The 27558-nt window shown below is 37.9% G+C and overlaps 2 protein-coding genes and 1 long non-coding RNA gene across 4 annotated transcripts; 2 read left to right on the top strand and 1 right to left on the bottom strand.

Moving 5' to 3' along the window:
- Positions 1-1911: 1911 nt before the first annotated feature.
- Positions 1912-4904, bottom strand: LOC113053792 (uncharacterized). The gene is made up of 3 exons (XR_003277317.1): positions 4814-4904; positions 3078-3141; positions 1912-2990 (listed from the first exon to the last, which is right to left on the bottom strand). It is a non-coding gene; the product is annotated as an uncharacterized LOC113053792 (long non-coding RNA).
- A 1206-nt stretch (positions 4905-6110) lies between these two features.
- Positions 6111-9063, top strand: LOC113053657 (POU domain, class 3, transcription factor 3-A-like). Of its 2 annotated transcripts, none has more exons than XM_026218834.1 (2): positions 6111-7971; positions 8166-9063. In XM_026218834.1, the coding sequence occupies exons 1-2, from the start codon at positions 6742-6744 to the stop codon at positions 8274-8276; spliced, it is 1341 nt and encodes a 446-aa protein (XP_026074619.1). In that variant the 5' UTR covers positions 6111-6741; the 3' UTR covers positions 8277-9063. The 2 variants fall into 2 exon arrangements, with proteins under 2 accessions (XP_026074619.1, XP_026074620.1); XM_026218835.1 differs by having other exon boundaries at positions 6111-8011.
- Positions 9064-21399: 12336 nt separating this feature from the next.
- LOC113053791 (high-affinity lysophosphatidic acid receptor-like) lies at positions 21400-25926 on the top strand. Its single transcript, XM_026219050.1, has 3 exons — positions 21400-21679; positions 23161-23302; positions 24405-25926. Exon 3 carries the CDS (start codon positions 24527-24529, stop codon positions 25652-25654), a length of 1128 nt encoding a protein of 375 aa, XP_026074835.1. The 5' UTR covers positions 21400-21679; positions 23161-23302; positions 24405-24526; the 3' UTR covers positions 25655-25926.
- The last annotated feature ends 1632 nt before the right edge of the window (positions 25927-27558 follow it).

The raw sequence follows: 27558 nt of genomic DNA, 5'->3' as shown, positions 1-27558 counted from the left end.
TTTAATTCACAAATTCACATTTACCCATAAAATATAACATTAGACACAGAGAAGAGATAATATACTCATACCTAAATACTCATACCTATATGCGGTAACTAGATGTGTGATTGTCTGTCTATATATGGAGATACTGTTGTTAGTTTGCATGACTTTAGATTTTTTACAAGTATCTGTGTACAGTATATATTTCCCTACTGAGGTGTACAGTGTGTGTGTGTTTCTGTGATGTTGGTGCTTTTATGAAGCAGTGTTTGAGCAGTGACAGCCTGTTGAGCACCACAGACTGTGGAAGCTCTTGTGAGAAAGAGATAAGGGATGTGAAGAAAGACCAGAAAAAATGCAATGAGGGGAATAAACCACAGAACAGAAGAGTTTGCGAGAGAAAGAGAAGGAAAGCTTTATTTCAACTTCTTTTACTTCAGCTTTACAACTGCGGTTGATCTTCAGAGAAGTTTTGTGGCTCTGAGACGGGGTTGATTGGGAATCTGCCTCCATGTGTTAGCAGAATCGACATTCTGTGGAATTATGGGTGGAAGGGGGTAAAAGAGATGCTTCATCGTCCCAAAACATCATAAAGGATGAAAACATGTGCTCCTACAGTTTCAAGTATATCTAACAGAAATGATTGGGTTTGTGATGAAACATTGTCACTGTAAATAATTATTTAACATTTATGCTTTTGGCAGATCCTTTTATCCAAAGCAACTTACTCAAGATGTACATTGTATTAGTTCATGTACATATACCTGACAATAAGATAATAATAAAAGTAATAAAAAAAAGGAAATAACCAAAAATTGAACTAAAATATGATGATTCAACCTGCAATCAGCCTTTTGCTGTTGTGTTGTTATGCTAGTGTTCACAATGGACAGATCTTTAAAATTAATTTTCAACCAGTATATGTCATTGTGGTTTGCCATGACTAAATAAATAGATAAATACACACATATTTTTTAAACTCTTCAAAGTGCTCATTCCTAGCATGTTTTTCGTTTAAACAGCTCCTTGAGATGCTTTTCCAGCCCTTATACTTAACTTTTGCCACACTTATTGACAGCTTTTTTTTTTTTTTGAGGTTTTGTAAACATTCATACAAAAATATCTTTGTTAACATTTTTAATTTAGCATTTCTTAGCATATACATATAAAAACATACATTCAGTCAAACACAAAAGTGTTTAGTCTCTCAGCCATTTCTTCCTAGTGTCCCAATGTTGTGATCACAAAGCATCCGATCGCTTCCGAGCCTATAAAAGTTCACTTCCACGAACTAACATCCACGACATCCAGCAGAAACAGTGGGAGATCAGGGGAGTATCAGGAGTTAATGGACTGTGCGCTAGTCGAACAGCACCTTACTATTCTACCAGTGCTAGATTGTCAAAACAGTGAATGTGTCTGAAGGGATAAACTCCTCTATGCACATTAATCATGCAGGCACCACGAAGCTCAGATTTGACACAAATTACCCTCAGGATAAAGTCAGTTGAATTAAGTTCAGTCTTACTCATTGTTGAAGGTTTTACAGGTTTTGCTTTTATCCCACACAAATAAACATCTGATAGGGTTTGAGTCATCCGCCATGTATGAAATAAATAAATAAAATAACACAGTTGATTTACAAAGTATTGTTTTATTTTTAAACCATAAGGATTCTTGATTGTTATGGATATGAATTTATATCATTCTGCCTCTGGCTATGTACATTAAACAGACTCATTATAAAGTCAGTAAGAGTGAAATCGTGAAGTCTCTTATCACTGTGAAGACGTACAAAGGTGTGTCAGGTGTATATTTTAGAACAGAAGACACATGTTCCTCTCTTCTCTTTTGTTTGTGTGCGAGTGTGTGTGTGTGTGTGTGTGTGTGTGTGTGTGTGTGTGTGTGTGTGTGCGAGTGTGTGTGTGTGTGTGTTAGAGAGAGAGTGAAGATGAGAATCATCATCTGGCTTTGACTGGCATAATTGGCTCTTTTCTTCCCCGCCGCTACTTAGCGCTGATAGCCCAATTTAGCCGCCACATGCTAAAGACACTTTCTGAGTGTAATCAGAATTAAAGAGAATGGGTTTTACTCACTTTAAAGGCCCTTTGAGTCATTCTCTGTCCCTTTAGTTGTCAGAAGAGATGGGGACACATACGGTTGGCAGGGTCTGAGGAGGATAACAAGCCTGTGGCATCCTCAGGTAACATGCAAAGATTGACCCCTTCCCAAAAGATGGGCGGACATGATGCACCGACTCTATGGTAATAATGGCGAAGATCTGTAAATTGGTCTCGAGATACCATCAAAAGACTATTTAAGACCACAGAATGAAGATATCAGCGGTTCGGTGACAGAAAGAATGTGTGGATTTTTCCCATTACGGATGATGGCTTGCGACTACATTGGAAAAATGGACAGTAGTGTTGAGATTATCTCTCATTTCCTTTCCGTCAGCCTGTCTGTGTTCTTTTTCACGTCTTTTATTCTCTTGTTCTCCCTCTCTTTCTTTCTTTCTTATGTGCATAGTGGATAGAGTTTTCTCGCTGCGGGCTACTTCTTTTGCTAAGCTGAGTAAAATGCAAATGCCGCACATGAGAAATAAAAGAGGAGAGGAAAATTCTGTGATTTTTGCTCTAGCTGGTTTGAGCTTTACCCAGAGAAAACCTCGAACGTAGCCGAATAACACCTTTGCTGGAGCCTTTCAGAGGTGCTGTAGTGTTCTTTCTAGAAGGAAATTATTAAAATCTCTCAATTAGTCAGACAATTGCTTTTGACGACTGAGAAGAGTACATAACATGTGGTCATATCTAGAATATAATGTAAACATCTGTCAAAAACAACTCTCTAAACATTGCTAGAATACTGGAGAGAGACTCACGAGAGAGAGAGAGAGAGACGAGGACAGAAGGAAAGCTAATCCTAGCCATCCTGCCCCTCTAAAGGAGCTTTCACTGAAAGAAGGCCTTGTGTGTCTTGTGTTTATCAGAGGGACTTGCTCTTACCTGCAGGGGAAAAGAGATTTGAATTGCACTCACTTGCAGAAGAAAGCTTTGTACATTTGAAACTTTCCTCAGACTGAACAGTCTCACCGCTGCAGAGCTGGAAATGTCCACAACATCTCTGCGATGTCATTTCAGTGAGGCAGTGAGGCATCTGTAACGGTTTAACATTTCTAATCATGCACCTCAACAAAATATAAGCACCAATTTCACTTTAGTCTACAGAGCATCATAAGGTAGAAATTCTGTTGCTCCTTTAAAGGAGAAACATGAGTTTAGTTACAACGCTGCCAATGCCTTGTCTTGCCCATTTATTGCAGCTTATTTAGTAGTGAATGTCAATAGGTGTAAATATTTCCCATGTTTTCTCTCACAAGAAATCATAAAAAAATATGTATGGAAAATAACGACCGGGCTGCAGAGTTAGGCCTCTGTGTGATTCAATTTCACTAGTATTTACTGTGATGCATGTGTGGATTCCCTTGAGAAATATGTGATTTGATTAATGTAATACAGGGACTGGGGGAAATAGGTGTGTGTGTGCATGTATGTGTGTGTGTGTGTGTGTGCGTGCATGCATGTGTGTGTGTGTGCATGGGGTAAGTGATAGATTAATTTGGGGGAAACTTATTCTCATCATTTAAACAACTTTTTATTTGGACCTCTATTAATCAGAATATGATTGATGTGGATATAAACCGATTAGGTATTTCATTATTCATATATTTCTTTAAACAAGTTAAATACTGCATCAAATTTAAGAAACTATGGGAATATAGTCTACAAAGTTCTAATTTTAGATGTCAATAAGATTTAGCTTTTTAATTTCTTACAAAAATTTCTATTAGGTCCCTTGCATTCGTCTAACTTGGTGTTGGCAGTGAGTATATTACAATATTAACAATTTAAACAGCATACATCAGGAGACAGCATAATGTAATCCTGCTTATTAAAAATTACTAGTTATTAAATCCCTTATTGGACAAGTTATGTTTGTATAATATAGTTAAAAGTGCAAAATTCTTGCATATATATATATATATATATATATATATATAATTTTTTTAAAGGTTAATTAATTATATGTCATGGCATTGTAAAGGGTACTCAATTTTGAATTGCTACTTTCATTCAAAACTCGACTTTAACCCCAAGTAAAACAACCTTTCTATATAACAACTGTCAATTAGTGCGCTAAATAAAGTATCTTAATTTACAAATGACACACTGAGCTTTGGTTAAACATGACTTTATCAGGCAGTGATTGACGGATCGTCCATGAACCCATGTCTGCTGATGGACTGCGTGCTCCCGTTATAAACTTCTGGCATGAGCTGTTACAGGGTCATGTTCAAACTAATTCAGAATGCTGTTACGGCAAATGTCTAACTGCCACTTCACATGGCTTTTTGGATTGATCAATCTTATTTTACATTTTAGAAAACTGAAATCAGAGAGCAGATTAAAGCGAGTGAATCGACGCATAAGCTATTAACACGCGTAGTTTTGTTTTTTTTTCACTTTTAAATACATTTGACTGGGCTCCCCGTTGTCCAGCAGGCAGGCCCGTCGTCAAGGGGGGGCATTTGCTGCCATTATTGTCCCTCGAGCAAAGCTGCGTTTATTTAATATAAATAATGTGATTTTTAGAATGTGTATTCTATTCTATCAGAGTCGGCGCGAGGCCTCGCTGAAGAACTCAGCACAGATATATACTACTTTTACTGACGTGCAATAGCTACAGAATTGCTCTTAAATTCACAACAAACAGTTTTTAGCGATTAAAACAAAATATTGAGATCGAGAGGGAGAGGAATATCTCTTACCGCAGGAATGATTCCAGCGCAGCTCCCTCTCCCTCTCCCTCTCTCTCTCTCTCTCTCTCTCTCTCTCTCTCTCTCGCTCCGTCTCGAGTGAATCCCGCTCTCCTCTCCTCCGCTCCGCTATTATTTTCACTTAAACATATGAAAATTTATGCAAATGAAAATCAGCACTAACTGTTCATCGCTCGCAGAGCACGACTGTCCTTGTACTCGAAACTATACAATAAGGTTATATGCAAGATAAACCAGGGGTGGATCAGTCTCCAGGTAGAACAATAATAACAACATTAATAAATCACAACTCAGGGCTTAATAATATATATATATATATATATATATATATATATATATATATATATATATATATATATATATATATATATATATATATATATATATATATATATATATATATATATATATTTTTTTTTTTTTTTTGCTTGTTCCTTTTTCCATCTGAAAGGCCTGGTTTACATTAGTTGAAGTTACATGTACTAGAGTTTAAACCAACTAAACAATTTGAAATATTTGTTGTTGTTGTTGTTTTGTTTTGTTTTTTTATGACGACTGTGTTTATTTGTGCCTTGTTTTTGTATTTTACCTCGTTTTGTTAGAGAAGTGGAGATAATTCATAGATTGAATAAATAAATCAGTTTAAAAGTTTACACGGCTTGTGCTTTGAAATGGCTCTGCTTTATTCTCAGAATCGATCTGAATAAATTATGAAACATGCTTTCCGTTCAGTTGTCAATCCTTCCATGGATCTAATTTCATAAAATCTCATTTATGTTTACTCATTTGTACCCCTGAGCCAAAGGTGAAAATGCCTGTTGTTTGCATTGTTTTATCTGTATCTTTTCTGATTTCCCTATTTGTTTGTTGCATGCCCACAGGCAAAATATCATACACAATTAAAATATAATTTTAACATTTAGAAACCGGTTGCAGACAAAATGCCAACAGAAAGTAAAATAAAACAAACGCGGAGACGTAAACAAGTCAAACAGTTTCTTCTGTAACAAAAACAAAACATCTGCTGCGTCATTAACAGAAGCCAACAACGCAGTACAGCGCACTGGAATCATATCAAAGCTTCCTGCTCGGATAGAAGGTCTAGACACTTTTATTCGTATGTTGACATCTCCAAATTAGACATAGCGAATTGCAACGCCTTGACGTGATTTCTTAGCTGTGTCCTAAGATCTGTCACTCTCCCGAAGGATATCCAATGAGCATCAATCTCGCAGAAACTTCCTCGCGGTAATTGGGTGAAGGATGTGGATGGTGCGCGCACTCGGGGGCTGAACGTAAACATTCGCGTGCTCTCGCGCTCAGAGAGAGGAACGGAGCGAGCGAGGACAGCGTGCATTTAACAGAGTTGTGTGCAATCGAACGTAACGAAGATTAAAGTTAGATGGACTCTGTGAAAAGAAGAAATATGAGAAGAAAGACTCGGTAAGAAAACGCCTTGTGGGTTGCAGGACAAGAGAGAAGTTTACTAAGGAACATCTCCTAAGAAGCCTCCACAAGTCAAGAGAGCGCGCGATGAAGTCCGGTGTGGGATTTGTATAATCGTGACGTGAAGTTGATGTGAAGAAGAACTTACAAGACTTTTTGGTTTCATAATTGGTCTTTAAGACAATGACATTAAGAATGGAATGCGATTGTAAAAATCACTAACGTGCACAATGTGGATTTCTACACCGAGAGTATTTCTTTCTCCTTTCGTTTATGATAAAAGCAGGTTTTGACGGATATATTTTTTTTGCCATCTTTTGCTGTGCTGTCGGTGGACTTAATCAAAATACCACGCATACTTTTCCGTCTTGAATAATTCATGAAATAGTGCGTGCCTTCCAGGCTTGGAAAAAAAGTTACGACAATACGGGGAGGGGGAATAATAAGTGGAATTGTTGAAAGTGGTGAGGGGGATGGCCACAGCGGCTTCCAATCCTTACCTGGCCAGCAATAGCATTCTCTCATCCGCCTCGATCGTGCACTCGGAGTCCGGAGGTGGTGGCATGCAGCCGGGAAACGGTGCCGTAACATCGGTGTCGGGAGGTTACAGAGGAGACCCCGTGGTCAAGATGGTGCAGAGCGACTTCATGCAAGGAGCCATGACGGCCAGTAACGGGGGGCACATGCTGAGCCATGCCCATCAGTGGGTGACTTCACTGCCACATGCGGCCGCCGCAGCCGCCGCCGCCGCCGCCGCCGCAGCAGAAGCCGGCTCCCCTTGGTCCTCCAGCCCAGTTGGCATGGCCGGGAGCCCACAGCAACAAGACGTGAAGAACAGTTCAAACAGAGATGATTTACACTCGGGCTCCGCGTTGCACCACAGACCCTCGCATTTAGGAGCTCACCAGTCGCACCAAAGCGCATGGGGTGGCACCACAGCCTCCCACATCCCCACCATCACCGGAGGACAGCAGCAGGCCCAGCAGTCTCTCATTTATTCCCAGCCGGGTGGTTTCACAGTCAACGGGATGCTGAACCCTCCCGGGAGTCTAGTCCACCCGGGGCTGATGCGAGGAGACTCTCCAGAAATGGAGCACCATCATCACCACCACCAGCATCAACAGCAGCACCCTCACCACCACCATCACCAGCAGCAGCACCACGCGGGAGTCAACAGCCACGACTCGCACTCAGACGAGGACACGCCGACCTCGGACGACCTGGAGCAGTTTGCCAAACAGTTTAAGCAGCGTCGGATCAAACTGGGTTTTACTCAAGCCGACGTCGGGTTAGCGCTCGGGACGCTTTACGGGAATGTTTTCTCGCAGACCACCATCTGCAGGTTCGAGGCTCTCCAGCTGAGCTTTAAAAACATGTGCAAACTCAAGCCGCTGCTGAACAAGTGGCTGGAGGAGGCCGACTCGACCACGGGCAGTCCCACCAGCATCGACAAAATAGCAGCTCAGGGCAGGAAACGAAAGAAGCGCACCTCCATCGAGGTGGGCGTGAAGGGAGCCTTGGAGAGCCATTTTTTGAAATGCCCCAAACCGTCAGCGCAGGAGATATCCTCTCTGGCGGACAACCTCCAGCTGGAAAAGGAGGTGGTTCGGGTCTGGTTCTGCAACCGAAGGCAGAAGGAGAAGAGGATGACGCCGCCCGGGGTCCCTCAGACGCCCGAGGACGTGTACAGCCATGCCGGCAACGTGAGTGCAGACACACCGCCTCCGTCCATGGACTGCAAACGTATGTTCACTGAGACGTAGAACAAATCATTTTATACACACTTGAAGTCAGCAAGATATCACACATATTTCATGTATATAAAGAGAGAACCCAAAACTGTTTTATTCTCCAATGTCCCTAACGTTTAAATGACTCTGTTTGCTCTGTGTTTCAGGGGAGTTTTGTGGTAGATTACTTAAAAGGTGCAAGTTTGAAAGATGAACCGGACAGCAACCACAACCTGACATCTGCGAGCTCCTATGGCCAGGAGATTCTGGTGCACTGACACCGAAATCCCGAAATCATAACCAGCCCAAAGCCGACTTTTAGACTTTATGGATTGATATTGCAAAAGAGCTCCCAAGGACATGGATCAACGCAGACAAACATTAAATATTAAACAGCGGAAGAATTTACTCCAGGACACGTATACATTTTACGCACAGGAATTATATTACTCATTTTAACAAAACGGAATTGTCTTGTCTACTATTGGAGCATAATGTGCAACAAACTACACCTTTTCTATTGCATAGTATTTTTGTGGACCACACTTCTGTGAATAGCTTTTACACAGAGAAAACTCTTAAGAAAAAAAAGACTCTCAAGCTGCACTTATTTCCAGTTTCAGCCGACCCCTTGTAAACACTTTTTGTTGTTTGGCTGAATAATCGTGGATATTGCCCTCTCTTCACTGCTTTTTCCAGGCATTTTTTTTTTTTTTTTTGTGGGTTTTGATAACAAGTCTGTGTAAATTTGGCAATATGAATTCTCTGTGTTGCTTTCAACGATTTGCTTTATATTTTTCACTAAAATCGATTTCAAATATTCCCAGGAGCAATGACAGATTTGTTGCGCGCTGTGATGACTTTCAGCCTCGTAGCATCTCTTGTAGGCCTTCCCCCCTGGCTTTTCAATATTGATTATATTTTTTACTGTTAGTATTACACTTGTTATATACAGATATTGTACACAAACACATTGACGAAGCTGCAACAAACCGTTTCCCCCGTGGTTGTTATTTAAGTTCAGTACTGACTCAGCGAGAACAATAAATCTGAAGCTTTCAGGTGCATCGGTGCAACTTTCTTTCTTTCACAATTTTGTTTAAATATTAAAATGAGCTACATTCTGAATTAAAACACATTACTAATATTTTTTTATATATATTTAATTTAGACAGTTGCTGAAATGTGTACAAAAGAAATTTATAAATTCTGTTTTCCTTGATCTTCTGGCCCTTGGCCTATAGAAAAGGGAAAACTTCCCAAATGCTTTCACCTTGCATTGTCTTATTTCCTTATTGTCTTTTTCTCCCTCTCTTTCTGTTAGCACGTGTTTCTTTATATGCTTTCTTTTTTCTTTGCAAAACAAAAGAAAAACACTTAACGTACTTTCTCTATCTGCTATATTAACGGCGTATATCAAATAAGGACATAATTCACATCCTTGTCGCAAAAATAAAAATATAATAATAATAAATAATAATAATAATATTAATAATACAATACATTTTACATTGTATTATGAAACGTTTCCCGTCAATGATAAATATTTTCTGAGACTCCAAATAGTCCGGGTTGTGTGGGTATCCCAAACCTGAACAGTTACTGTTTTCGTATTGTACCAATTAGGCTTATATATTATGCATTATCATCTGACACACACTATTATGATTTAGCTTATTTTTTCTCAACTGAATCTAAATGATCAAAATGTTCTGAGGTCTTCTTGCTTCTCAAAATACAAAGAAATGTCATGATAGATGTGTAAATGTGTTGCACTATTCAGATTACTCTTCCTTTTCCAAACTCTTGTCCTCATTAAACCAGAGTAATAATTTGCATATTTTGCTTTACTTGTATGTAGTAACGTCTCACTAAAAATGCATTTTGCTCCAATTGGAAGTTAGCCTAGGCTACTTGTTTTTTTTTTTGTTTTTTTGTTTGTTTTTTTTGTTTTTTAATTGTTTTAATAAGTATTTCATGGTTACCAGCGTGATTATTGCCTCAACAGACAGCCCATTTACCGCTCTCTTTGTAGGATTTCATGCAAACGTGATTTCATGTTTAGTCCCGGTCATTTCAGTAAACAACTGCAAAACATCTGCAATATCCCATAGAACAAACTGCAAAATCGCATTTATTGTAATTCAAATACATCATATTAAACTGGTGTGCCTTCAGCAAACAATTTATTTATTTGGTTCCACGTTGGGAACGTTCATTTCGTAAAATGCTTTTATTTGTATTCGAATTTAAATTTGAAAAAAGCACGAGCGTCCCGCTCAGCGAGTGACGTAATGTGCAATCTATTCCGTGCACGCTCTGAAGCAGGAGTGAATTTGTATGCATGGAAATTCGTATGCTTGCCACGTAGCTCTCTGAGTGCAAAAGGGCCTAGATCCTTCCATCAGATTGCAATGTAAAAGCGTGCAAAAACGACTGAATTGCTGTTTTTCTGTAAACCGACCGTTTTTGCTGGGGAATAGCACAACTGCTGGCCCTTAATTTTCATGAAGACAAGTTTGGCAATTTCTCCCATTTGTATTAATTTCTGCTATGTTTGGAATAGCTGGCTTTGCACTCTTTCAGCTCAGGCGAAACACTAACCTTCCAGCTGAACAACGCTTCTGTTGAGACTCGGGAGTGCAGCTGATTTCTTTTCCTTTTTTTCCTTTTCTCGAGAACTTTTGTGTGGTAGTGACTATTCAGCCGGTCCATCTCTTGAAGATTTAAATTTCGCGGATGATTTACCGTACATCCGTTGCGTGGCAACGAAATTCAACCTGTGGTTATAAGCACGCGCCCCACCCTTCACGCGCTATACTCGATGTTTATAGCATCGCTCGCAACACCCAGAATTACAGAACTGAAAAGCTTTCAGTTTCTGTCTAAAACTGTCTGAAATGCACTTAGAACAAAGTTTATGATAAGCAGTAATAAACTAAATGAAAATAACAAAACTTATTAGGTTAATTATATTACTGTTATCACGTTTTAATTTTGTGCTTCACAATATATACTATATATACATAACTATATTTTTGTAAAAGTATATTTTCTACGGTTTCAAAGCAAACAAACATCAAAAAGAGCATGTCCATTAGGATACCATTCAAAACAATAAAAGAAAGAAAAAAAGAAAAAAAAAATCATCTGCTGTGCGTCCGCAGTGAAACCCATAATGATAATGTCTGTAATGATAATGAGTGATGTGATGAAAATGTGTTCTTCTTCTTCTTCTTCTTCTTCTTCTTCTTCTTCTTCTTCTTCTTCTTCTTCTTCTTCTTCTTCTTCTTCTTCTTCTTCCTTTTGTGTTAAACCCTGAATTGCACTGTGATAATTTCTATCTTTAAATTTGAAAATACATATAGCCTACGTCTATTGATCTTATCTGAGATATATTGTAGCCTACCTAATAAAACATGCTAAAACTAGAAGTATTAGAAATATATGAATAAAAAAAAAAAATAGGCTACTATAGGCTACGCAAACTAATTGTATTTTTATTTCCCCATACCCTATAGGCCTTTTTATTTTATAACTGGTAGTTTTGTTCTGTGTTATCTAGACTATATTATGCAATCAAATAGGCCTTTATATTAATATATCGAATTTGATTATTATTATTATTATTTTTATTATTATTATTATTATTTTTTTATTTTTTTTGATGAATCAAATTTGTGTAACTAAAAGTATAACAATTAAAATGTCAACTAAAAGTCGAATTTAAATATTTTCAGGAATATATATTTTTTTCCATACTGCTTTTTTAGACCATAATATAAACTTTTACCCAAATACATATAGACCATATATGAAATCTTACCCTCTCATATTTCTTTAGCGCCATCTTTTGGAATCCATTTCCGCAAGAACAAAGTATCAATATCAAATTTTTATCGATAAAACAACACTGAATGAAAAAATAAAAACATTGATCATAGTAATAAAAAATCCGTAAAGAAGTAAAACGTTCAAAATAATTTATTACAGTATATATATATATATATCGGCTATATGATTTAAAACGTAGCCTACACAATAATAAAAAAATAATAATAATAAAGGGGTTAAAATTAGGAATGCAAAAAAGTCATTATACCTCAAGCTAACCTTAGACCTTTAAATGCCTCTTATAAAGCAATTCAACTGGATATGTTTACCTAGTGGACACAATTGTTGGATTTAGAGAGATGTGTAGATATAGAGAGATAATCAAAATGTTCCTGCCAATCTATTTCTATCTAATTTCTTAAAAGCTGTATTTTTTGTCCTCTCTCTCTAAACCTGCCAGTGATCTAAGTGTGTCTCAATACACAGCATGTATTGCAATGTCTTCTTTTCTCACAATTCCCATCAGACCTTCGGCCAATAGATGTGGTCGAGCAACGTCTGAGGCTATACAAGACGTCTGGATTAGTGTCCAGGGGACCTTCACTGTCACACACCTGCTGGTGCAGACCCAGGGCACTCTGCCAGCTGAGGTCAGTTAGCCTCGCCAGCCACATTACCCTGGCAGCAGTTCCCAAGGTGACAGCATGTCAAAGCCAGAACCCATTGAGGAGTATGGAGGGCCGACAGCCAACGCATCGCTGCCTCTGACCGGCCCCTGGAACCTGAGGAAGTGGGGGACCGAAGGGACTCCACACGTGGCAAGGGCCAGTGCCTAAATCCTTAGAATCTCCACATTAGCGCTGATATGTGATACTGAGTGAGTCTAACACACTTTCTAGCTCAGACGTCACCAGTTTAGAAGTGCTTTGAATGATTAGAGTTAATTCAATAGACAACAATCTTAAATATGGATATGAGTGTGTGAGAGAGAATGAAAGACCCAAGCAGCGAACAGGAGGTGAAAGGTTCTCCTGCTTTTGTTGTAGCTATCACATTAACTGGAGGATGTGAAGCAGAGAGGAAATAAGCTGTGGGCTCTGTGGTTTAATAGATTACTTACAATTGGACACAGGTATTTGGAGTTAGCCATTATACCCGAGGCCCAGAAAAAGGTAAAGAAACATCACAACTCAACTAAATCCGCCACCACTTCTCGTTCAAACTCCTTTGTGTGTGTGTGTGTGTTGTTTTAAACAAATATTTTCATTGAGCATCCTCATTTTGTGTTTTCCAAATGCACACGACGTGGCTGCGAATATTTGCATTAGCATGTTTTTGCTGTTTCTGAAGAACACTTACACATTATCAAGAGCCCTTTCAAGCATAAGCTCTTTTAAATTCAGCTCATTGTAGTCACGGCACAATTTGTTAAGGTCAAATCTTCGTCTGAATGGACTGAGTCAGAATTGTATTGAGGTCATCAAAAAGCACAAAGCCATGTCTCTTCAAGGGCACATCTGAATTTCAGCTAGGCTCTTAGAGCCTCAATCTCCCTTGGAAAGAATGGAAAAAATGTAGACCTCAACCTATCGAATAAGGTCTGGGCATTAGAAAACAGCCCCAACAGGCCTCTCCTGAAATGCTATTACAGTGTGCACCTCGGCCCGGCGCCAACACTGAACTCAGTTTAACATACACAAGTGGCCTATATGATGGGATTTTTTTTTTTTTTTTTTTTTTTTGATAATTCAGGATTCGGTTGGGATGTCAAATCCAAATTGTCACTTCAGAGAGATTTCTCCTTGGACCACGTCATTATTATTACGGACAAAAAAAAAATGACAGAACAACAAAATCCTGTCATAGACGAGAGGATACTTTTCAATTTCTCTGTGCTCATATTTCACAGTACTTATGGGGGATAAGTGGAGGAATTCCTGTCGTTCAAATCTCTCCAAACATGTCACACACGATGTAGCGGAGAGTTTGGGGGCTGAAATAAAAGTAGCTAATTGATGCAATACACCAAGGACATAATTATCTCTTTGAATAACTGGTGTGGTTTAATTGCTGGTAATTGTTCTCCAAACCTTGTTCAGAAGTGATGAACACAAGACTGTTATTATGCATCATGTGTTAATCCTGCTTTTCTGGCTTAGTCGTTAGGGCTTCTGTATCAAAGCACCATGATAAGGGAGGCAGAGAGGGAAACATATCATGCACACACACACAATGTACACGCATATTAATGACATAATGTGTTATAGTGCCACATTCCTCCTTGCTGACCCCAGCCGCACATAACCTAAATGCAAACAGAAATAAACAGAAACTTTGCCACATCTTTATAGTCGTATTCTTGCTGCTGTCACAAGCTCCGGTACCAGTTTTCTCTCAGGTGTCATATTTATAACAGTGGGGTTTCTGTTATGCTGTGTTTGCTGTTAATTATTGCCACATTGCAACACCAGACTCGGAGCTCTACAGGAAACAAACACTGATTAACGTGACTGGGCCTGCGGAGAATTGCAGTCCGGCTGAAGTGTGTTGATTGCTGAACTGCTCCCACCTTCTCACCCCAGCAGTCTCGACCTCTTGACCTCTGAGCCTTGTGAGACTTCAAAAGATGTCTAGGGTTCGTATAATCTGAACTAATCCAAGATCAAATAAATTGAAATTGAAAAAAGTTTCTTTGAGCTTTCTATCAAAGTATCCTGTAAAAAGTTATGACTTTTTTGAGCAGCAAATGAGCATATTAGAATGATTTCACATTAGAAGGATCATGCGACATCAAGAATAGAGTAATGGCTTCTGAAAATTCAGATTTGCTGTCAATACATTATATTAAAAAATAATAAGAAGAAAGAAAGAAAGAAATAAAAATAAAGAAACAATATTAATGTAGATAGATACTGATACTTGATACTGCTGATTGAGCTAAAATGAAAATAAGCTAATTAGGACAATTAATCAAGAAAGATCAATAAGGAGCGCAGCACCCTTTTTCATTTGTCATTGGTTTGACCTGTTGATCTGAATGCAGATTGCTGTGGAGCGGACTGGCAGTGCTACTGTTTTATATTCAGACTCAGCACTTCGGCTGCATGGGAAGCGGGAGAGGAAGTCTGTGTGGCTCTTTCCTGTCTCATTCCCGAGTCTCACGGGCTCATGTTTCACCTGCTGCATCTGAAGTCGGCCACATGTGTGTATACGAGAGTATTTATCTTCCCCCCTTTTTTTGAGCAATGAATTCCTTACATTTAACCATTTGACTGAACACGACCAGATGGAGGTGATGTTATTGATAGAGCCGGACATTTCGAAATAAGCGGAAGTTCTTGAATTAACAAGGTCATCATATTGATGTGCAAAATAGATCCCTGCTTTGCATTGTTTTCATGTCACTCTGATATCCAGTGATAATTCCACACACTGATCATCACTGCCCCCTGCTGGTTATACAATTGAGACGAATATTGCTAAATAATTGACATGATTTATCAATTCATTTAGTTCAATTATAGGGACAGCAATTGAATGTCTTCCTTCAGTGAGAACATCTCACATGAACTTTTCTACCAATACATGGAAAGGATGTTACAAAGAGCAGGACTACTTATAATTCAATTATTCTTTCAACAGTCTGGATTTGTAGCAACTCGACAAAGAATCCCAGTTTAATCATGGTCTTATAGGCCACAAACTGTAAGAATATCTGTACAGGGATTTATAAAAGAGGCTATGCTGAATAAATTACATTTACACATGGTACTAATATTCAGAGCTCTCCGTCTCAAGCTGTTATAGGGAATATGAGGACAATGCCCATCGAAAAGAATAGATACTCATTTTAAGCCAACGGGCCACAGAGGAGGACCGATACTAAAAGACTGTGAATTGCAGATATTGTTTTTTTTTTTTTTTTTTAATAACCTGTCTATAATAATAATCTATGCTGCAAAAAATGGAAAGAAAGTCAACAGTTTGAAACGACATGAGGGTGAGCAAATGATGACAACATTTTCATCTCTGGGTGAACTAGCCCTTTAAATGCGTTTAAGCTTTAAACTTTCAAAGTCAAGGTTTCACGTGGATGTACACAGTCTTTGTTCCTCTGTTTGAGAGTATGCTAGAGGTTAAGTCATTAATGAGTCTCCAGCTGGGGGCATAGATGTCTGCATGTGTCCTTTAACCGTGAACACAAGCTACAAGACTGCAGGAATGATTAACCCCCGCAGCCACAACAGGCAGGTGTCCCTTCAGTGGGTTGTTAAATGGCGAAATACACTTCCTCGTCCAGCACTCTGTCTCTAATTACATCTGCAATTACAGAGCAGAAATATTGCCCCTAATTGATACAGCCCGCCGATTTGTTTCGATTTCCCATCGCATCAAGTCGTTTTCTCCCTTTACCCGCTTTGCTGCTAATGAATGGACTCGTTAGGAGGGGGCGTGTCTAAGTGAATGTGACTCTATAAGCACAGCTCTGCCAGATGTCTGATGGGGACAGTGTTAAAACAGCAGGAGGTGTAATGGCACCTCAGAGCTGGAGAGACGGAGACGGAGAGGGAGTGAGCACCTGTCCATTAGGCCCCACTGAGGGTGGACGTGTTAAGTGGCTGGGTTGCGGTCAAACTCTTGAGGGACAGCTGTCATAGAGATGCAGCTGTCAGCCAGAAACTGAGTTCGGGAGCTGTGGCTGCGCTGATGAAGATTGCAGATTAGATGGTGCAAAACACTGACTAATACCTGCACCTCTGCTCACTTTCACCCACACCTGAGAGAGACGCTTGTCTTCTGACGAGGCCTGCGAAGAGAACTGATAAATGAGCACCAGATGAGGGACAGATGTAAGCGTAGGCGTTTGGATCCGCTTACTGCTGGATTAATCTTAGATATCTAGCCTCGTCTCAATTTGTCAGTCTTTTTCTCTGCAGTGCTACCCATATTTCATCTTCGTGTAATCATATGAACACAAACGCATGGGCAGGTGTCACAAACAGGTGCAGTGGACTCTGAAAGTCTTTAACTACTTGACCATTTTCAAAGAGAGACAGACGGATATACAGACAGCCAACAAATCAGATGTCAGATCAGATAAATGTGTTCACATTTGCTTTGAACTGTTTTTATTGCAATATCAGTATGGTTATTTTGATGATACCCTTTAGACACTGTAAGTCACTTTGGATAAAAGTATCTGCTAAATGCGTAAATGTTAATGTAAATAAGCAATGTCACGATATCAGATAATCTATTATAAATTAAGTGGATGTTAGAACCACAAATGCGTAAATATTACAATGTATTATAATTGTTGTTATGATTATTCATGAGAAGATACAACATATTATAAGGTGTTTTTTTTTTTATAATGCATTCTGCATTCAATATAATGCATTAAGAATACTCTTATAATGTACTATAAATACGGGCTTCATAGAAAGTGCTACACATTTTCCTTTCAAGGTTGAAAAATATACAAACAAATTCTCATAATCCAAAAAAAATATGTTTGTCCACATGACAGTTTTTTGTGATGTTTTAAGATCTTTTAGCCCCAGTGTATTTTCTTCAGACTTTCACAATTAAATAAACAATTCCCATACTATGATTTAGCATCTTGTTTTTAAATGAAAATAATTACTTTTTCCTACTACTAGGATGAAAAATTCTCAAAAGTCTAAAACATTTTTCTCAATGTCTAAGTAGACTATAAAACTTTTTACAATGAAGTTTAAGACTTTTGTACCTAACTGTATTTCTTTATGGCAAGCAAGATAGCTAGCAAGAAAGAAAGAAAGAAAGAAAGAAAGAAAGAAAGAAAGAAAGAAAGAAAGAAAGAAAGAAAGAAAGAAAGAAAGAAAGAAAGAAAGAAAGAAATCTCTAAGTACACTTCTCAAGCACTTATCAAGTTTATATGCATCTAAACTGTTGAATTGATTTGTTATATTCCTCAATTGTAAATTGCTTTGGATAAAATTATGATTTTTTAATGTTTTTTATTTTTTTATTTTTTTAATATAAACATAAACCCAGATTTACAATGACATTTCTGACTATTGAACCCCAGTTCTTTAAGATAGGGGTCACCAAATGTGGTCCTGCAGGGCAATCAACCAATAAATCAACCAATCAGTCGATCAGTCAATCAATCAACACAGAGATAGATAGTGCACAGTCCTCACACTGTGATTTGGCAACTTAATTTAATGAAAGTGCAAAATTATTCCATTATCCATGTTATAACACTATCCATATATAATAACTCTAATTAAGAGCCCAGCATAATTAATTATATCCCTGTACTTCACTGTTATATTTATGTTAAAATAATATCTCACTCAAAATTAAAATCATTTTCTAATTTCATTGAATCCTCTTCTGTGGAACACAAAGGAAGATGTTTATCAGAATGTCAGAGCTGCTCTTTTCCACAGTGAAAGAGGACGAGGACCAGTGGCGTAGCAAGCTTTTCAAAAGTGTGGGGGATGGATGTGGTTTGTTTATAAACAATATAAAAAAAAGATGAATACAATGATAGAGGGGTACAAAATGCAGGGCTTAAAGTTCTCCAGCACCGTGCCGGATTTCCGGCTTGCAGCGTTTGGCTGGAAAAAAAAATTATCCTACATTAAAAAAAAAAAAATCAGAAAAGGAGAGAGAAAAAAACACGCCCACACAAAGCTTTTTGTCTGGTGGTATAAAAAAAAGTAACAATTTACTGTTTTTAAACATTAAAATAATATACACTTTTCTTTCATAATTCTACAACAGGTACGCAAACAATGTCATCATTTCTCACTTTTTTCTCCTCAACATGTAACATTACAATCAAACACAACAGGTAAGTAAGTATCCACAAAAGTATTCAGCTAATCAACAAACAATGCTCAAAATATCAAAATTAGTTGCACTGGCAATGAACCCATAAATACACTGCTTAACAATGACAGTTTGTCCCCCTCCTCAATTCCCTGCCTTCATCATCACAGTTATGTTATACATTTGCATGGCCACATAACGTTACATAGCCGAATTAAGCTAGCTGCCGAACAATATCCCAATAAAAGCAATTAGCATTAGTCTAAAAAACGAAATATAATACCGAAACACTCGACATGTCAACAAAACGATAACAGAACATCTTCCCAAACTCTTCCCGCTTAAGTTCCCGCCTCCTCAGCACGAGCTGACCAATAACACCCCAAGAGAGGCGGGACTTAAGGCAGAACAGCCAATCATCAGCCAGTCACACTCAAAGCAGGTGTCATGAGAGGGAGGGGGAGGAGGCAGTCGCGGCGAGCGCAGACACAGAGCGGCCAGAGAAACGGAGGAGCGACTGTAGTAAGGCGTTTGTGCAAAACTGCGGAAAAACTGCAGATAATGTGTGGGTGTTGAACCCTCTCACCGGGAAAAGTGTGGGTGTTAAAACACCCACATCCCCCACGGGTGCGACGCCCCTGACGAGGACCACAGACTGCTAAACTCTTCTAACAACAAAAACACCACGAAAGCATCAGAAAAGTATTCAGTATGACTCGTGCAGTATATTGCAAGTCTTCTGAAACCAGTCAGTAGCTTTGTGTGAGGAGCAAATGAAACTTTTAGTTGGCATGCTGGTATAAATAAATCCTTATGTGTTCCACAGAAGAAAGAGAAATTTCATTTTTGAAGTCCCAGTCACATAGTTTTGACATAGAAACCATCTTGGGCAGTCTGGACAAGGGGCCTGCAGATTATGAATGTTTCAAATGTTGTCATAAATCTTGATTAAAGGTTTATTACATTTACAAGTTTCATTATTATTCGGTCTAATTGTCTAAAAGATTATTTGCACATTTACTTGTGTTTAATGATACTTCAGGATACTGATAGTGCAGTAATGATTATTATTCAATGTTTTGCTTATATACTGTGTGTGTAATGTATTGTTCACATTCAGAGGAGAAGCTGCTGTTGAACTTTACAGTTACCTGCTGGACAATGTTGCCATCTTCTGTTCTGACATAGAACTGCATGCATTATGATGAGAGCATAAACAAACAAACAAACAAAACACTAAACAATATTGATAGTACATAACAAGTCTAATATTAGAATTTGAAAAAAGTCATCTTTTATTCAGATCAATTAGTGGAAGTGGTTGGTGCATGAGCTGTTGCTGAGCATTTTACTCAAGCTGTACAGACATTGGTATTTTCAGATTCACAAAGCAACAGTTTAACTCAGCGTGACTAAACTCATGTGGGTTGTTGTGATTTAGTGATGTGATGTCTCAGTGAGCATCAAAGCGTAAGAGCGAGGGTCTATAGAGCTCAGAGTGGTCCATTATTGACATTTCCCTGGTGACAATCACAACTCAATCATCTAAAGATCTCAGAGAGAGGCCAATAGCAGTGTCACTCCGACTCCTGCATCATCCAAGACAGCAGGACGAAACACTGGGATTTGGGTTTTTTCTGTCAGTGGCATCTACATTTCACCACCTTTACATAAAAATCATCACACACTGCTTGTTTGCATGATTTGTACAAGTTTGACTACTTGTGAAGACCCTGTGGATATTGTTAAATATAAGTAAAAATAGTGACATTTAGAAAAATTAAAGGCAGTAGTGATATAGGAGAGCATCAGTGCTCATTTGATATTCTCATAAATCAACAAGTTTTTGTTATTTATTGCACATCTACTATCAACAGGTTTGTGTGTGAATTGGATAAAGTATACCCTCATCTTAGAAATAATATAATTGTGAAATCAATGGGGTCATTCAATAATATATTATATATATATATATTATATTTACACACACACTACCATTTAAAAGTTCGGGATCTGTAAGATTTTTCTTTATGTATTTTTTTTATTTTTATTTAAAAAGTCTTACAAAAAATACAGTAAAACAGTAATACTGTTAAATATTATTAAAATTTTTAAATAACTGATTTTAATTTGAATATATTTTAATAATTTCAATTTATTCCTCTATTGGCAAAGCTGAATTTTCAGCATCTTCACTCCAGTCTTCAGTGTCTCATGATCCTTCAGAAATGATTCGAACATGCTGATTTGCCACCCAAGATCAATAACCATATCAATATCCAACAACATATTTTCAATAATATATAATAATAATAATATTCAACAATATATTTGTTAAAATAAATTGTATATAAATTCAATACGTCCTTGCTAAATAAAATTATTAATTTATTTAAAAATATCTTACATTGAGTGTGTGAAGTGTTTTTCAATTAAATACATTTATTTAGATTACTTTATATAATTATTAAACCTATATAAAAATTAAACCTTATCTCTATTTCAAAAATAAGATTACTTACTGTATATAAAAGCTTGCGACCCAGCTGCCTTTGATCTCACGTTTCTACCGCGATCATTCAGACTCTTAAAAATCAAGGATCAAATTCGAATCAATAAAGGGTTTTATGCCACAGGAGAACATTTCTGCAGCTTATTTCCTGGACCTGCAGTGAATTTAGATGTCCAGTTTGAACACAGAATAGAAAGCTCAAAATCCCTGCGCAGCCAGGGCCGTCCTTAGCTTTATATTTACGTCAGTGACCTCCTGATGCAGTCTGTCATCCTCTGACACCCTCAAGGATGAAGCTCGTGCTACAGTCGTGATTGATCGCCGTTGTCACGCCTCCAGAGCTCCACACACACCCGACGGATGGGTTTGCAGCAAGAAATCGCTTCAGTCGAATCAAAAGCGATTCTCTGAAATCAAACTAAGGCAGCCTCTCCAACATCTCGCCCTTCACCTGGTTTGGATGTTTACGGCTCACCTCCCAACAATCACACAGACTTCAGTGGATAAGAGGTAAAATCAGCGCGCAATCGGGCTGTTTATGACATCACATCTGTCAAGCGCGCGAGTGCACGTGAGAGCTGAAACGCAGCATCAGTTCTATCGTGTTGTGTTCAATGCAAGAGTGCGATAGGTTACTAATACCAATGATCACTCTTTTAGACAAAACATTTCAATTCTAATATATCTGTTTCCTATCGTGTGATAGAAATTGCATTTAAAACATTTAATTCTGAATGTTTTGGTGCAATTATTAAGATTGGCTATCCCTATAACGTCTAATTTTGAGCAAGCAGGTTTTTTTTGGCTGAGCACAGATCCACACCCCAAAGACTGTCCTGCTTTTTGTATTAGGAGCTAGATGAATTTTCTGTGGTTCCCTAAAAATAGCACTCAATATGAACATTAAAGAATAGACTATGTTCAGTAGTGAAACACCTTGGTTACATTTCATAACCACTCTAAGGATTGTCGGCTAAATTAAATGGGTTCAAAAATGCTAGACATAGCATGTAACATTATGTATTGTAACAAGATTGAAGAATTTTAACAGCAATTGTGTGCAATGAATGTAAACAACAGGGCCATCGTCTATACTATGCAACTAAACAGGTTAAACAAAAACAAATATAATAATAATAGGCTAATAATAATTATAATCATAATCAGTTAATATATAGCCTATACATGATTTTATTGCTGATATTATAATTTTTTATCTTATTAATCATAGTGTTAAAAAAATCTTCTCCATATCAGCAACTAAACATACAAATTATTGTTATTGGCTTTGTCCAAAAATCTATGGTCAATCTCGTTTTTATTACACTTAAGCGTATAGCCTAAGAGCGGCATGGGGGCTGTGGACACAATGGGTTAAATTTAATACATCAACATCAACATCTGAAACGACAGGTATTGTTATTGTCAGCTATTTGTGTCATACTCATTCTACAGAATTTACATGAAAGTACATTGTGTTGTACAATGCATTACATATATTTAATTGTACTTAACACATATTGCATTGTATACTCTTATTTTGTTTTTATTTCATTGTTTAACATATTTTATATTTCATTGTACAAAACAGCATGCTGCAGATTTCATAGGATATTTAGATTCTATTACTTGATTCCAAGGGCTTCTTTCTGTCAAATCTCTCTTATGTTGTCACCTGTACCCCAGTGTCTGATCCACACTGTATGCCCCCAAATCATATGCTGATAATGACCTATTTATCCATAACAGATCATATACTGTATTGCTGGCTCTATATACTGGGAATTACATGGGAGTTTTTTTTAATAGATTGACGCCAACATTTATAAAGATGAATGAGAAAAATCCCAGTATCTGCCACCCTGACGTCCATTGTCCCTGTAATATATTTCATTAACCATAAATATCTGATTGGTTAGCCCATTATCACTACTGCCTAGAAATATGCCATAAAATTTGAATGTGTAACTGTTCTGCTGTGTGTTTTGCAGGTGTTCTGGGACAATGGAGGTGTCAAAGGATGACGTGCAGAGATGTGTGATGAAATCTTTGAATTTACATTCCCCTTTATATCTGCACTATCCTCAGCAAAGAGCAGCCCAGTGTAACCATGGCAACAGCAGCATCCTCTGAGTGAGCATCATTCCCTCTTTCATCTGTAAACGAGATGATTGTGGTTTGTGTGTGCTCACCATATTGCTCATATTGTGCTCCGTGCAGATTGCTCTACAGGTGTTTAAGGAAAAAGATGTAATTATATATATATATATAAATCACCATATGTCTTTATTATGCAATTCTCATGTGGTGTCAGAAAAATGTCATTCACTGAAATCCTGTCATAGACAGGACCTCTTTGCTCTTAAAGGGACAGTTCACACAAAAATGAAAATTCTGTCATTATTTACTCGCCTTCAAATCATTTTAAACCTGTATGATTTTCATTCTTCAGCAGAACACAAAAGATGTTTAGAAAACCCTTTCAAATCAAGTCAAATTTATGTGTGTAGCGCTTTTCTCAATTGTTTAAAAGCATCTTTAAAGACAATCATGATATTGATGTGTATAATATCTTCATATCCTCGTGCCTTATAGTTGCATCAAGCAGATTAGAGCTGAGCGTTAATATACTTAACATTTTGTGATTGCCATTGAGAATTGCTCTATAGTACTACATCGCACTACAGAAGTATATTTGATGTTTGCGGACATATAAAACTTTTTATAATGAGCTGGATGATAAAATAATTGCATTTTGGGACTTTTTTATTTTATTTTTTGTAAAACGTGTGATGCCCACCAAGGCTGCATTTATTTGATCAATACAGTAAAAAATATTATTACAATTTAAAATAGCTGTTTTCTATTTCATTATATTATAAAATGCAATTTGTCTGAAGTGTAATTTATTTGATTTATTCCTGTGCTAGCAAAGCTGATTTCAGCAGTCATTACTTTTGTCTTCAGTGCCACGCGATCCTTCAGAAATCATTTTAATATGCTCATATTTCTTATTATTATTATCAGGGTTGAAAACAGTTATTCTGTTTAATATTTTTTTTTTGTGGAAACCGTTTTTTGTCCAAGGATTCTTTGATGAATTTTTTTTTATTATTATTATTTTATCAATTTTTTCCATACTTTTTTCCATACTCACCCAAAACTTTTGAATGGTAGTGTAACTGTATGTATGTATGTTATTAATATCCCACACACTTATGTTCTTCTGTTGCAGGTAATGATTTACAGTATCTTCAGTGTTGAGAAGAACTCAAATAATGGGATCTCACAGGACAGTGGCAAAGATTTAGCGATGACTTTCCAGCCTTGGCTAGATGATCCCTGTTAATAGCTGCCATGTTTACATGTAATGGCAGCTCAATTGAATGGTGTGGCCTTCTTGAAGCAGAAGAAAGTGAGATGCAAGAGTCTGATACTGCCCTTATGCCCACCACTCTCAGGGTGCTCCTGGCTGCCATCATGATCTTCATGATCACCATTGGTTTTCTTGGCAATGCCATTGTGTGTCTGATAGTGTATCAGAAGCCAGCCATGCGTTCAGCCATTAATCTGCTCTTGGCCACACTGGCTTTTTCAGACATCCTGCTGTCGCTGCTATGCATGCCATTCACCGCCGTCACTCTCACAACTACAGACTGGAGCTTCGGAGTGGGATTCTGCCGCATCTCCATCATGCTGTACTGGCTGTTTGTTCTAGAAGGTGTGTCCATCCTTCTGATCATCAGCGTAGACCGGTTCCTCATTATAGTTCAGCGACAGGACAAGCTAACGCCCCATCGGGCGAAAATCCTTATCACCACGTCATGGGCTCTATCGCTTTGCTTGTCCCTACCATCTGTCGTCGGCTGGAGGATAGCTGGAGTCGGGGAGCAAGTACCGCAATGCATTCTGGGATACAGTGAATCCCTGGCAGACAGGGGTTACACGGTTCTGCTTGCGCTCGCTGTGTTTTTCGTGCCATTTGGTGTGATGTTGTATTGCTATCTGTGTATACTCAACACAGTTCGACGCAATGCACTGCGCATCCATAATCACACCAGCGAAGGCAGCGTCGCTGTCAACCATGTCAGCAAGTTGGGGTTAACTGTTCTGCAGCGACCCCAAGTCAATGTGGACATGAGTTTTAAAACCAGGGCCTTCACCACTATCCTCATCCTGTTCATTGGCTTCTCCGTGTGTTGGCTGCCACATACGGTGGTGAGTCTGCTGGCGGTGTTCAGTAGACGCTTCTACCTCAGCCCGGCCTTTTACCCCATCAGCATCGGGGCACTGTGGTTGAGTTACCTCAAAGCGGTCTTCAACCCGGTGATATACTGCTGGAGAATCCGAAAGTTTCGTGAAGCCTGCCTGGAGTTCATGCCCAAGACCTGTCATCTCTGTCCCAAGATTCCTGGGCGAAGTCGCAGGCGTATAAGACCCAGCAACATCTATGTGTGCAGCAGTGAGACCCAGTCTTCTGTCTAGGATTAGCACCAAAGCATGTTTCAAACTGATCGTGAATGGAAGATGATGTTTAAATATGACCAAGAACACTTATGAATTGAATACTTAACAAATAACTCCTCCAGTCATAATCTGCAGTGATGAAGGAAATAGCATCTGCTGTCTGAAAATCATCAAAGCATTTTTCATATGTTCCTGAACAAGGTCATTTCTTTATTTTTTCTGTTGGAAAGATTTGATGTGTTCTGCCATTTTGCAAAAATGAAAATTTGGCAAATAAAGTAACTAAACTGATGATTTAATCATGGTTCATGGTTAATTGAGTTTTATTTTATTTTTTTTTTGCATTCATATTTTATGCATTTAGCAGACGTTTTTAAAGGGATCGTATGACGTTGCAAAAACAAAACAAAACATTATTTTGTGTATTTAGTATAATGAAATGTGTTCATCAGGTTTAAGGTAAAACAAAAAACACATTAATTTCCACATAATATAAATTATTGTGTCTCCTCTATGCCCCGCCTTTCTGAAATGTGTCGATAATTACAAAGCTCATTGTTCTGAAAAGCAAAGTGTGCTCTGATTAGCCAGCTATCCAGTGCATTGTTATTGGCCGAATTCCTCAAGCGTGTGATGGAAATGTCACGCCCTTACCGTAATGTGATGTGTGTCTTGGCACATTGAGAAAAAAACAATACATCCATTATGAATTATGCATTTTTTTGCATCCAGTGGGGACATAATTACTGATTATAATGACTTATACTGTGTTTTTATGCTTTGCTTTGCATATGGTGCTGCGTCTGCATTTGTGTTTGGAGAAATGACAAACACAAGCACTATTCTACACTGCTCAAAACTCATGTTTGAATCATCAGTGGCAAATTCTTTAAATATGAAAACTTACTTACAGACTGTGGGTCAGAAGCACCAGACTGTCCTTGCAAAGTTGGAACTGCCCCACTTTATAGAAACAGACTAATCTTAACTTTTAAAAAGAATATCTCTTTGGATTTGAGACTTTAGTCTTTGCAACTTTACAGATCCTCATGCACCAAGAGCTTGTAACACTCCAAAGAGAAGGGACAATCTTCAAGCAAAGCAACTTAGAGTGCATTCAAGGTGTCTGTGCAGCCCACTAGGTAACAACCCCATGGCATTTTTCCTATTTAATATTGGTTCACATCAATTTCAAAATGATATATTCTCCCACATTTAAGCTATGCTTGTCAATAATCTTAACCACCTAGAGTTTACCTTGAACACGAGTCCCAAAGTGAAACTGCAGGACTGGTGGGAGTTGAACTGCATGCTTGTTGTCCATCAAATTTAACAAATATATGAAAGTGGACAATCATACATTACATTAAATGTATGATTTCTACATGCTGTTTTCATTCATTTTACCAGCTTGACTGAAGTATTTAGTATATGCAATTTGCATAAAATATCATGTGACACCATCAACATTCCTGAAATCTTTGATTTGTAATGTATTATCTTTATAAATATGGCATTGTCAGTAAAGCCACAGTGTCTATTAATTTTATTTTCATTATGTAATAGGTAACTTGGGAACTATACACCTATAAAAATACTGTCAATATAGAAACCTTTCAATACTGACAAATTATCTGACCAATATGTGTTTTCTGTGACCAAAGCTGTCAAGAGAGAGCGGCGGGCCAATTTAATGCCTATGTAATAACATATCCTGTCAGCTAATAAGATATACACAAAATTGATGAAGAGAAATACACAATATGCACAATAAATAAAATGTTAAGCTGATATGGTTATCACCCAGTGCTTATAGCTGTAAATGGCCAAATATTCACCTATGAATTGTCTGTTCATTCAGTCCATCAGTAACATGGATTGAAGTTCTTTTGGGGCTGTACATCCCTGTGCAGAAGCAGGTT

This window comes from Carassius auratus, chromosome 34, assembly GCF_003368295.1.
Source record: "Carassius auratus strain Wakin chromosome 34, ASM336829v1, whole genome shotgun sequence".
Lineage (NCBI taxonomy): Eukaryota > Metazoa > Chordata > Actinopteri > Cypriniformes > Cyprinidae > Carassius > Carassius auratus.
Note: the sequence above shows the minus strand (reverse complement) of the source record. Positions and strands in the feature narration are given on the sequence as shown.

Coding starts and splice junctions, on each gene's coding strand:
- LOC113053791 (XM_026219050.1), top strand. CDS start 24,527: ATGTTTACATGTAATGGCAGCTCAATTGAATGGTGTGGCCTTCTTGAA.
- LOC113053657 (XM_026218834.1), top strand. CDS start 6,742: ATGGCCACAGCGGCTTCCAATCCTTACCTGGCCAGCAATAGCATTCTC. Junction 7,972..8,165: donor TGTACAGCCATGCCGGCAAC/GTGAGTGCAGAC, acceptor TCTGTGTTTCAG/GGGAGTTTTGTGGTAGATTA.